Below are 12,654 nucleotides of genomic sequence, written 5' to 3'. Positions count from 1 at the left end.
AATGAAGTCTTGTCACACACGCGTGATACACCTATACGAATTTCCCTGCCACTGCCACCCAGACACACTAACATCTGACAAGGAGTGAAGGCTGTGAAAGAACCACAGACTACCGTGTGCAAACGTTGGCGATTTGTATCGGATGGCAAACTGTGATCGTTTGAATTTGAAATGATTCGAAACACTCGTTACCCCTCCGCTCGCTCGGATCCTGATCGTCTCAAGCTCGTCTCACGTGTCAAGATCGTCTCAAGCTCGTCTCAAGCTCACAACCCGCCTGATCGTTTTACGATCGAGTGATCGTTTTACTAACTCGCTCTTCCGGCATTGAGATCGAGCACTGACTCGTGGCTTGGCGCTCGATCGTCGATCGGGTAAAAGCGATCAAATAACCCAACACTAGTGCTCAGCTTCAGATTTTTCATTCGTGGACATGGTTCTGTATTTTCTCGACCTAAGTTCAAGATACTTCAGGGATAAGCTTTAATTTTTATAGCAAAATGTCAAAGAGGGTTCTTAGCGAGTCCACAAGGAGCAGATCCAGGGTTAAAAAGCCGAAAATATCGAAGGACTATGACTCGGGGATGAAGAAAGTGAAAATGCTGATTTGATGGATCTGACTAATTCTGTTATTGAAGTAGGTATCCCTAAATTGCATAGATTATTTATTTATTTATCAAATTTTGATTAAGAAGTCAAATGTATTTGGATGCTCCCATTTTCGTCATGCGTCAGTAACTCGGCGTTAGTAGTTTGATATTTATTGGTATCTACTTAAACTTAACAGGGCAGCAGCAGTGGCAGTCAAATTTTGACCCAACTCGCCCATGCCCATAGGAAAGTTTTGACTGGAAATTGCCGTTCGCGTTCTGGGGGGTTCAATTAAAGATGCATAACTTCGTTATAAAGAGGAATATCGCAGATATTTTGGTATCATTATTTTCGTCTTTCAATTTCCTTTTAAATGGTGCCAATTGGAAAAATCCATTAATAATTCCAGAAGTTATTTGAAGTTAAAATTTGGCAATTTTCAAATGCATTTATTTTTTTATTTACCGCGTGTGTTTTTAAAACTTAAACGCTTGTTTTTAGAATAACATCTAAACTTTATTCATGCCAAATTTCAGGGCTCTATATCTATGCGCAGACACCTTTTAACTCTGCCCCGAAATGCCATGTTTACATTATCTTCTCATCATGGCTGCCCGACGATATCGATATTCATTGTGGGGAAGATTATTGTGATAGGTTGTTGTTGTTGTTGTTGTTATTGTTGTTGTGAGTGTTTGTCATGTCATGACTGTCAGTGTCTCGATCGAGCTGTTGTGAGTAATCTTCATGTTGTGTTCGTTCACTGTCTCCCGCGTAAACGTGACGTCATCATTTCTACCCTTTAAAAGCTCGCGACACCTTTCATTCTTTCTCTCGACTATCTACAGCCTTATTTGAAACAGACATATCAACTATCTTCGCCCATCGTTGTATCTGCTACTAAGATCCGATCCGCCATACTTTTGGTATGTTATAAAAATCAGGCTATACCGGGACGATTCCCGAAGTGCTCTAGAGCAGTTTTTAACCGCCCATATATGTCCTTTACATATATGGAGAACGCCCACTTCGGTGGAGACTTTTTCTAAACTTTTTCCTTATTTTTTACATCGTGAACGAGATTGGGAAATCCGTTCACGACAATTGGCGCTGCGACTAATTTCCGAACCCTGCCATTTTTAAAGTGTATGGTAGCACTCAGTGCACGGGAATTGACTTCTTCAAGGTAAAGAGTTCTTGTAAACAAATCAGAATTATGAATCTAAAAACTTGTTTCATCTGATTGTGTTGTAAGTATAGCGCCTTGAATTGAGTTCCCCTGGTTTAGTTCTGTTTTTTCATTGCTTAAACCAGGGAGGAAAGCCGTTTATAGGGGTCGGCAATTATTTTTGAACTGGCGAAATTACGATCTCAGCTCAGCTCAATTTTTTCATCGAGACTTCGAGCTCAACTTTCGTTTATTTTTGCCAATAATATTGTGCAATTGTGATTTCTATTCAACAAAATGGAGCAAAATTGGTGAGTACAATTCAATAATTTTACTTGAAAGTGCATGAGGGCTTAATCAATTCACTTCAAAGAATTAGCCTGGTGAACCATTATTGGGGTCATGGTTTTCACTCCCGCACTGATGTCTCAACTAAGATTGGAATTCATCAACCTGCATGTGAGCTAAATTATTTGCATGTCTATTTAAATACTTTCCAATATTTGACATCAACAATACTATTTCTGTGAATAATATACAAATAATTGGCGCCAAGATTGTTGCTTAACAATCTCACTGTGCTTTTCTAAACAAAAGGTAACAGTAACAGTCAGTATCATCTGTCTTTATTTAGATGATCAAAGTCAAAGCTTAGGCAGCCATGTAAAAGTTTTTCTACTCACCAAACACAGAAACTATTTTCCAGCTTTACACGCTCCTAAACCCCCTATATATTGGATGTTTCTCTGAACTCTTTACATCCAGACTCTGTAAACATATCCACTTGCCTTAGACACCTGGTCAGTGTCTAAATAGGATAAGAACCACCTCTAACTCTAACCCAGTGATTAAACAGTGAAAATAGTGAAATCTATCAGCTGTGGTGTAGAGGTTGTATTCAAGTGAGAAGGGATCTGAGAGTATTCCAAGTTTACAGACTTTATCATTGCTTTAATTGATTTGCATCAACTGGTCTGTCATTTTAACTGAAATAAATAATTATCATATTTCAGTTTAATCCAAAATGGATGCAAAGATAATGATTAATGTCATTACTGCTAAGGACCTTTTAAGGTCATCTCATATAAGCAAGCCTTTGGCTAAAACCCTGCTTGACATTCGAGCACGTAAAGGTTTACTCACTAAGGAGGATGTGATAGATAAGATCAGTAATGGTGACATGTTAGAACTTTTTGATTTTTCGGTTTCCGAATCGTGCATTTTTGAGAAACCAGGTGAACATGCCCCTGGTACCTCTCGCGACAGTTCCCCAAATAAAATGGATTCGAATGATAATGCGTCTGGTGCTGGAGACAGACGAAGGGAACTGTCTGCGCAGCAGACCCCAACTAAAGCTGCAGGTTCGTATTCTGAACATGACGCTACTAGCAATCCTCAAGAAGGTGCTAGTAGTGTTGCGAACCCGACATTTTGTAACAATGCGAAACGCACCATTCGTAATGCGTGGCACGATCAGCCTACCGAAGACCATTACCTAACATCCTTTTTGGCATCCGACCGCGAGCGGGTTCCTTTCGTTCATGAAGCTAAATTTTGTCAAAATTACATGGACAAGGTGCCTTACTCTGTATGTCCTGAATCTATAACTCACACATTGGACCCACCCTCTCAAGATTTCTCAAACAAGGGTCTCACATCAATGGGCCCGCAAAGAGAGGATTGTGGATATGCAAGAGACAAAGTAAGGCAAACCCGCCGGCTACCACGAAGAAAACCATCTATGAGAAGAACCTTAGAACAGGAGGATGCTCTAATTGAGGCAAGCATGCACAAGGAAAGACGAGGATGGAGGGATGAGACTAGTTACATGCATTCCTACGAGGCCCCACCTGCGGATCGCAATTCCACGGATCATTATGGAGATATGAGCAGTGGAGGCCCACTTATGCCACCCCCGTCCAAGGTACAGCTGCCTAAATCTATCTCTTTCAATGGGACAAAAAGATGGGATACGTTTGAATATAATTTTCAGAACTTTCTGAATTATCATAATATTCAACATCTCCGTGACCAACTATTTTTCCTGGGCCTAGCCCTGGAAGGAAAAGCAGCGGATTATCTCTCACGGATCCATCAGTCGATAGTCTTTACAGACATACGAGATGCATATGACACCCTGAGAAATCGATTTGGTGGTCAGCAGCTACAACATGCAACTCTGATACAATTCAACAGCACTACGCAGGCTGAAAAAGAAGATGTCTTAGACTATGTTGACAAGCTATGGGAGTTGGCACTGCAGGCATTTCCTGGACAGTCCCCCCGCAATTTAGAGTCCCAAGTGGTAGCCCATTTTATAACAGGACTATATGACGTGAAGGCAGCCCAATATATTGCATGTCAGGAGTGCACCACGATGGACCAAGCCCTGAGAACATATAAGCTTTTTAAAAATTCTCAGCAAGTTGGTTGGCGTGCACGAAAGGATAGACCAAGTACCAGCAACACCGTGCGGTTCAGAGAGCCCTCTATCCAAGCGGTGAATGTGTACGATGAAGAATCTGGGTCAGAATCTGAGGAATTGGAAGACTATAGCCAAATTAGAGCAGTGACTCGCAACACGAGCATTAAGACAGCTGGTGTACAGCAGAAGACTGAGATGAGTGTTGAGGCAATGTTCAAAAAGATGTTATCAATGCATGAACAAACCCAAAGTAAATTAGACACTCTCATTACACTCCAAAGTCAAGTCTTGGAAGTTATGCAAAGAGGCGCTCGACGTGCTCAGCCAAGATCCCGCTCCAATTCCCCATCATCAAGTGCCTGTTTTTCATGTGGAGGTCAAGACCACTATGCTAGAGACTGCTCCATGAAAGGTCGCCCAATGGAAGACAAGGCGCCAAACGGGCAGGGATCAGTTTGAGCCCGGAATTGATCCCAGTTCAAGCAAGGGCAATTAAAGAGGACCCAGTTTTTGAGGCACAACACAGATATAAGACTATGAGCAATTTGTGCCCCTATTCTTCTGACTGTACGAATTTTATGAAACATGAAGAAACTAAGGAAAACCTTGCCCAGCAGACCAACAACGGAAGCCACAATGTATATCGATCTAGCCAAGATCCAGAACAGATTGTGAAACCTTATTTTGATGAGGAATGTATCTGTATTGCAAGGTTACAGTCAGAATCTGCCCTTAAAGTACAATGTACAATTGAAAACGTCCCTGTACAAGCAGTGGTGGATACTGCAGCAGATGTTACCATCATCTCTGAAAACACCCATAACAAAATCCTACCCACCCCCACTTGTACGAAGTCCATGAAGATGTTTGCAGCAGGAAAAGATCAAAGCTTCTCTGCAAAATTAGTGGGGCCACTACACTTGCGATTGGGAGAGATTCATCTGCTAACTCATATCTATGTTGCTCCCATTTTCGACCCAATGCTATTAGGAATAGACCTGCTGAGGAAATTAAGGGCAAAGATTGATGTGGAAAAACAATTATTTTGTCAAAATCAAATTATTCCTCTTGCAACAAATACAACTGAAAATGTAAGTCCCAAGTGTGACATGGCACAAACAGGTTTACCAGTGGATGATGGAAACCGAATAGCTATAAAGATTGCCATTCCCCACAAATTGATCATACCAGCCCAGTCAGAAGTAATCACTAATGTTGAGTTAGACTATCTGCCCAATTCACCATTTATGTACCTGGAACCATATAGAAATCTGCCAATTTCTGTGGGCCATACCCTGCACGTAACCAAACCAGTTGTTACAGTGTGCTTGATCAACACAGGTGATGAATGCTTCCTCAAAAAAGGGACGGAAATAGGACAGTTGCTTCCCCTGGAAGCAAGAGATATATTTGAGGGTGACGAAGATGACTGGCTGAATTTAACAGAAGTGGATGAACTCAGCAACCCCATGACAGAAGCGGAGGGGGAATGCTCCATATCAAGCACTTCCTGCCAGCCGATCCAACTACCAGACAAACTTATAGATCTCTGGCAGAGAGTTACGTCCACTCTGGGAGATGAGAGACTAGGTAAAGTTGGAACAATTGCTGTGGGAATATCAAGACATATTTGCAGCCAGTGAATTTGACCTTGGTGACTTCCAAGCAATGCAACACCACATTGATACAGGAGATGCAAAGCCAATTAAACTAGGCTTGCGACGCACCCCCGTTCACTTTACCAAAGAAGAAGATGAAATGTTAGACAAGATGCTTAAAGCAGGGGTAATACAACCCTCGGCTTCAAGCTGGGCTGCGGCGCCTGTACTGGTACGGAAAAAAGATGGATCTGTTCGCTGGTGCATCGACTACAGGGCACTTAATAATGTTACCAAGAAAGATGTTTTCCCCCTACCTTTCATGTCTGAATGCATCGACGCATTAGAAGGTAACATATGGTATTCAAAGCTGGATTCCAATTCGGCTTGTTGGCAGATCCCAGTCCATGAGGACTCCAAACACAAAACAGCATTCCGTACAGGCCAAGGACTTTTTGAGTTTAACAAACTCCCATTTGGACTGTCCAACAGCCCAAGTACATATTCCAGAGTAATCAACCTAGTGCTAAGAGGGTTAAACTGGAAAAGAGTACTAGCCTTCCTTGATGACACCCTGGTCCTTGGAAAATCTTTTGATGATCACTTATCAAACTTAAAACAAGTTTTTCAACGCTTCCGACAATTTGGACTTAGATTAAAGCCAAAGAAGTGTGATCTGTTTCAACGAGAAGTTGAATTCCTGGGAAGGAAGGTAGGAAGAAATGGCCTGGAACTAACAAATGCTTCCATTGGAGTGATTGAGAACTGGCCCCCACCAAAGTCAGTTAAAGATATCGAAAGATACGTGGGGTTAGTAAACTTTCACAGAGCATTCATAAAAGATATGGCAAAAATCATGGAACCACTTACCAGGCTGTTGAAGAAAAAGAAATTCTGTTGGGAGTCCGAACAGCAGCAAGCTTTCGATCAATCGAAGTCGATCCTATGTACCCCGCCTGTTCTAGCGATTCCCATGTCCCAAGGCCAATTTATACTAGACACTGATGCTTCTGATTTCGCTATAGGTTCAGAGCTCCTCCAAATACAAGAGGGAGTAGAGAGAGTCATAGCATATGGAAGTTTTACTTTAACATCCCAACAAAGGAACTACTGCACGACACGGAAGGAATTGTTGGCAGTTGTTAGATTTACCAATCAGTTCCGTCACTATTTATTGGGGAAAGAATTCATATTGCGCACGGACCATAGGAGTCTAACCTGGCTGATGAATTTCAAGAGACCAGAGGGTCAACTCGCTAGATGGTTAGAAGCGCTGAGCATCTTTTCCATGAAAATTGAATACAGGCCTGGGACCAAGTTAAAAAACGCAGATGCACTCTCCAGACCACCTAAAACCGACACACCTTGCCCACATTATGCAGACATGATAAACCTGAAGGATTTACCCTGCAGTGGATGCAATTACTGTACCTGCGTACACGGGATGTGGTCAAAATTCTCAGATGACATTGATGATGTTGTCCAGTTACCTATCATCAACTCTGAAATCAAAAGAGCACCCAGGTGTGAAGAGAGATTGTCATCTGGAATTCGCATTGTTGTCCGAGATCTCTCAAGTGCTTGTCCTCACAACCAGATCAATTCAGAAGAAATATTCACAAATACTAAGCAAGAGTGGAGAGAAGCACAAGCTGAGGACCCCAGCCTAGTGTTTTTGGTCAACTGGTTCAAAGACAAGACAATACCACGCCAAGCAGATCTCAAACTGGCAAATGCGGCACAAAAATTTTACTGGCTAAACCGTAACCTTTTCTACCTGCAAGACGACATCATATATAAAAGAGGTACGGATGAAAGAGACCTACTAGTGGTGCCCCCAAAGTTTAAGCAAGAGGTCTTAAATCTATGCCATAACATTCCCAGTGCAGGACACCAAGGATTGCAACGAACGAAATTGAGGATTAAGGGATCCTATTTTTGGCATAAAATCTCAAGGGATGTCCAACAATATGTTCAAGGCTGCTCATTATGTAACCAAAGTAAACATAGAAATAAAAAACATCGGCACCCCTTGGTACAGAATCATGCAGGTATACCTATGGAAAAGGTACATATTGATTTTCTTGGGCCCTTGACGAAGACACGCAATGGTAATGAGTTCATCATGGTGATCATCGACCAATTCACGAAGTGGATTGAGTGCATACCCTTACCATCACAAGGAGCCGAAATCACTGCAAGAGCAGCCGTGAATGAGTTCTTCTCTAGATTTGGGTACCCCCTAGAAATAGTATCAGATCAAGGAAGAAATTTCGAGAGTAGCCTTTTTAAAGAAATGTGTCGGCTTCTCCACATTAAAAAGATGCGAACTACCGCCTATAGACCCTCAGCAAATGGCCAGGTAGAAAGGATGAACAAGACGTTGATGGCAGCAGTAAGAAGCTTTAGCCACTCGAAACCCAACACCTGGGATGAATATGTGCCACTAATTGCTTCTGCTATCCGCAGTTCAGTCAATCGACACACAGGCTACACACCAAACAGATTGATGCTAGGAAGGGAGCTGACAACTCCAAGTGATCTGGTGACACCTGGACCCGCAAGAGAACATGAACTCACTGAGGAGCATGTCATAAAATTACAAGAGAGCCTAGAGCTGGCTCATGAGACTGCTAGAAAAACCCTAAGGACAGAGCTTAAAAGGATGAAACGTGACTATGACCTGAATATTCACGTTCACACCTTCAAAAGAGGCGATGCTGTGTACCTCTTGAATAGGAAAGGTGGAAAAACAGTGTCAAAGAAATTGAAGCCAGTTTGGATTGGCCCCGCTATCATCATGACGGTTTTTTCCCCCTTTGTTTATCGAATTAAGCTCAAAAATAATGAACTGAAAGTAGTCAACCATGACAACCTAAAGCTGTGCACTGACTCCTCATTACCGAAATGGATAAACAAAGAACAGCAGTCCATAATAACGGGTAATGCCCTGACCTATTGCCTTTGCAATCAACCCGATGATGGTGATACCATGATCCAATGTGACAACTGTTTTGAATGGTATCACGGGCGATGTATAAATTTAACGAACCGACAAATGGCTCAAATAGGTCAATATCACTGTCCCCAATGCTCAATGTGAATGAAGTAAAATAACTAATCAATCTTCTTTTTATGCACAGCACCATGAACCGCCAGACTGAGTTCAAAGTCATCCAGCTGATGGCGGAATTTCAGGCCTTTCGGGACGCCCAAGACGCCCAGAAAGGAGGGGACAGACACAATGGCAGGCAAGGCAGAGGGAGAGGAAAGGGTAGAGGCCATACCTCCCCATCGGCCCGGGGTAGAGGCCATGCCTCCCAATCAGTCCGGGTAGAAGGTATGGATCCCCATCAGAACGGAGGAGAGGAAAGGGTAGAGGGTACACCTCCCCCAGGTACAACTCCCCAACAAAATTCAACTCCCCTGCCAGAAGAGAGAGGAGAAGCCGGTACAGGCCCTACCAAACCCATACCAGGCCAGAGGGTTCTAGGGACCACCGAAGAGGCCCAAAGCCTGCCTCACACAACGAGCCTGATGATACCAGGGGTCACCCCTCGGAACCACAGGCTAGACGACAGGCCCCTCGACCTCGAATGCCAGATGATACAAGGGATCATCCCTCTGAATCAATGGCGAAGAGGGAGAGCCACTCAGACAGCAGTGGGAATGGCAAGTCGGCCAGGAGGAATGGGGCTAGGCAAAAGCAATTCCGGCTGCTCAAAGAGGAGAATGCAGCACTCAAGGAGAGCCTAGCCCACATTCGGAATGACCTGAAGGAAACCCAGGCAGAACTGGCCCGTCTGAAGGGAGAGTTTAGGAGCTTTCAGCCTGACAAGTCAGCAGACTTAGATCTGCTCATGGACTTGTCTGAGCAAGAAGGTAAGTGTGTGGGACTTATTGATGCCCATTTCCATTTGGATCGATGGCACAAAGGGAAAAAGGGTCAAATTGACATGTTAGAGCAGTTACTAAAGTTCCATGTCAACCCCGCCCCCTCAGTTGATTTACCTATCCTGGGTGGGATGATAGTCTACTGTGACCCCATAAACTTTCCCCCGAAAGCGAGCTAAGAGCGCTGAAAGGCAAATTTCTTAACTTTGGCATTGCCATAGGTATCCACCCTTCCCACGCCACTATGAACCGTAAAGCATTGTCTTATGCTATGAAGGAAGTCAGACGGTTGAGTCAAAATGACATTATCCAGGGGTTGGGAGAAATTGGCTTTGATTGGACGAAGAAGGGGACCCAAGAAGATCAGGAACATGTAGTGGGAACACTCATAACAGGTGCAAATCCCCTAAAACCAATAATCTTACATGTCAGAGGGGAAAGTTCTGATAATCTTGGAACCCGAGCATATATGCATTGTCTAGATTTTCTATCTAAGAGGTTAAGTAAAGAACAATTCCTCCAATTGCACTCCTCAGGTAATGGTGTAGTTCTGGACAAGTGGCTCGGTAGATTTCCAAATACCTTTTTCAGTTATTCAGGCTTAATAAAAACATTTAAAAGAGAGCAGCTAGAAGCAGTGAGGAAAACCCCAATTAACAGACTCCTGCTTGAAACAGACTCCCCATATTTACCTTTCAATCCCCTGGTAAAGCGAAATCACCCACACTACTTAGGGGAATCTGCTAAGGCCATCGCAGATTTAAAAGGTTTAAGCTTAACTGACATCCTTGAATCCAATTTCAGAAATTTTGAGCAAGCATTCAAGATACAAATAGATAAGGGAAGTACAGCATTCCACTCTGTCATTAAAGACTAGCCTAAATATTAAGCTGCACAGAACAGGAATAATCCCTTTACTATTTTGCAGGCTCCTAAGGATACCTCTCCCTTCGTGTATATATATTGTACAGCCATACCCAGATGTGGATCCCTCCCCCCTTTGTATATATGACCGTCCAGGAGGAAGAGTTCGCCCCTGAGGATTTATTTTTTTTCGTGTGTTTAGTGTAAATATTCCAAACTACAAATTTTTATTGATTTTATTCAACATAATCTTCGGATTCTCACAAGGTAAGAATTTTCCTTTTTCCCCTTATGACTATAACTATTGAAGTGATGCATGAATTAGAAGGGGGAGGAATGTGGGGAAGATTATTGTGATTTGTTGTTGTTGTTGTTGTTGTTGTTGTTGTTGTGAGTGTTTGTCATGTCATGACTGTCAGTGTCTCGATCGAGCTGTTGTGAGTAATCTTCATGTTGTGTTCGTTCACTGTCTCCCGCGTAAACGTGACGTCATCATTTCTACCCTTTAAAAGCTCGCGACACCTTTCATTCTTTCTCTCGACTATCTACAGCCTTATTTGAAACAGACATATCAACTATCTTCGCCCATCGTTGTATCTGCTACTAAGATCCGATCCGCCATACTTTTGGTATGTTATAAAAATCAGGCTATACCGGGACGATTCCCGAAGTGCTCTAGAGCAGTTTTTAACCGCCCATATATGTCCTTTACATATATGGAGAACGCCCACTTCGGTGGAGACTTTTTCTAAACTTTTTCCTTATTTTTTACATCGTGAACGAGATTGGGAAATCCGTTCACGACATCATATTCAATTTCAAATCCCTTACTTACTTTACTTACTAAGGTAAGGCAGGCTAAAAAAGGGAGGCCTTCCGAAAGCTCCTACATCCCCAGTATATATATTTTTTTAATGATGTACTAGTAGTAGGGTTTGGGAGGGGGAAAAACTTTTTTTTTAAAAAGTTCCCCCCCCCCCCCCCCAACTAGAACATTATAAAAAACAAAAATACTTGGGATGTAGGAGCTTTCAGAAGGCCTCCCTAAAAAAATTCATATTTTGCACCAAAATTCTTACACTGTACAATAAATTTGAAAAAGAAAAGAGAACAGGAAAAATCTGTCAAAGAAAGACTTCTCTACTAGAATTCACGAGAATGTTATATGAATTTACATCCCTCTCATTTTAAAATTTATATAGAAGTGTTTTAAAAATGCTAGGTACATTTAGAAATAATTAAAACAAATAAATAAATACAGAAATAAAAGTCCCTAAAACATCACTTCGCCCCTTCCCTTTCCCCATCCTGTTGACTCTTCATCTTATCCAAGTCAATTTTTTCACACTTAGTGCCAGCCTGTCTAAGTTGATGTCATAAAATTGGAAGTGTCTACGGAATTCCTGCAATTGTGCTCATGGTGACATAAGTCATGATATGTCATTGGTTCTTCCACCTTAACTAAGTACCTACTCGTCGTTCATGAAATGTTAAAACACAAACTGGTCTGAAACTGAAATTTGTTTTTTTTTTTTTTTGTGTACGGAAACTATCATTTTGCGTATATGCTTAGTGGGCATGAAAATTCGTACAAATTACGTATATTGCGTACAGTTTGGCATCTTTGTCATTTGGTACAATTCCCGTTTTCCTCTTTAAATTCATTTAGAAGATATTGTAATGCAATGGGAAGATAGCTTAAAATGTTACTGGGCACGAAAATTAATTTTCCTTTCCGAATAATAACATTTTCGACTATAAAAACTGCTTCCCGGATATCCTTTGAGAGTTCCACAAAAGCACACTCATTTCAAAATCTACCAAAGTAATCCCATTTCAGCTTGGACTGCCGTGGTCAACGTCGTTCATTGGCTCCTTGACTAGTGACGTCACAGTTTCAGGGGAATCCTCTTTTATTTTTTTTGTCAGCTGGAGCCCAGTTTCAGGCTGATTCCTATAGTAATTTTTGGGGTGTTTTTAAGGTATAAGTAATTGAATAACTCTGCTTCTATATAAATATAACCTATAGATGCAAAATTCAAACAGTTTTATCAATGGGATGATCTACTGCATCACAGTAAACCATATTTTATACTGTATTTGAAAACTTAATT

The 12,654-nt window shown here is 42.0% G+C and overlaps 1 protein-coding gene across 2 annotated transcripts in view; it reads left to right on the top strand.

The window, feature by feature from the left end:
* The first annotated feature begins 246 nt into the window (after window positions 1-246).
* Window positions 247-12,654, top strand: part of LOC144961152 (structural maintenance of chromosomes protein 6-like) — a 48,000-nt gene continuing 35,592 nt past the window's right edge. The window contains exon 1 of one of the 2 annotated variants that reach the window (XM_078894448.1): window positions 247-637. In XM_078894448.1, the coding sequence (XP_078750574.1) occupies window positions 611-637 (27 nt within the window). In that variant the 5' untranslated portion in view covers window positions 247-610. Of the gene's footprint in view, window positions 638-10,787; window positions 10,808-12,654 lie in introns of those variants that run through there. The other variant, XM_078894454.1, reaches the window with a different exon arrangement.

This window comes from Berghia stephanieae, chromosome 1, assembly GCF_034508935.2.
Source record: "Berghia stephanieae isolate SIO BIC M18660-M18661 chromosome 1, UCSD_Bste_1.3, whole genome shotgun sequence".
NCBI classification, from domain to species: Eukaryota; Metazoa; Mollusca; class Gastropoda; order Nudibranchia; family Aeolidiidae; genus Berghia; species Berghia stephanieae.
The sequence above is the reverse complement of the archived record's forward strand: the minus strand, read 5'-3'. Positions and strand labels throughout refer to the sequence as shown.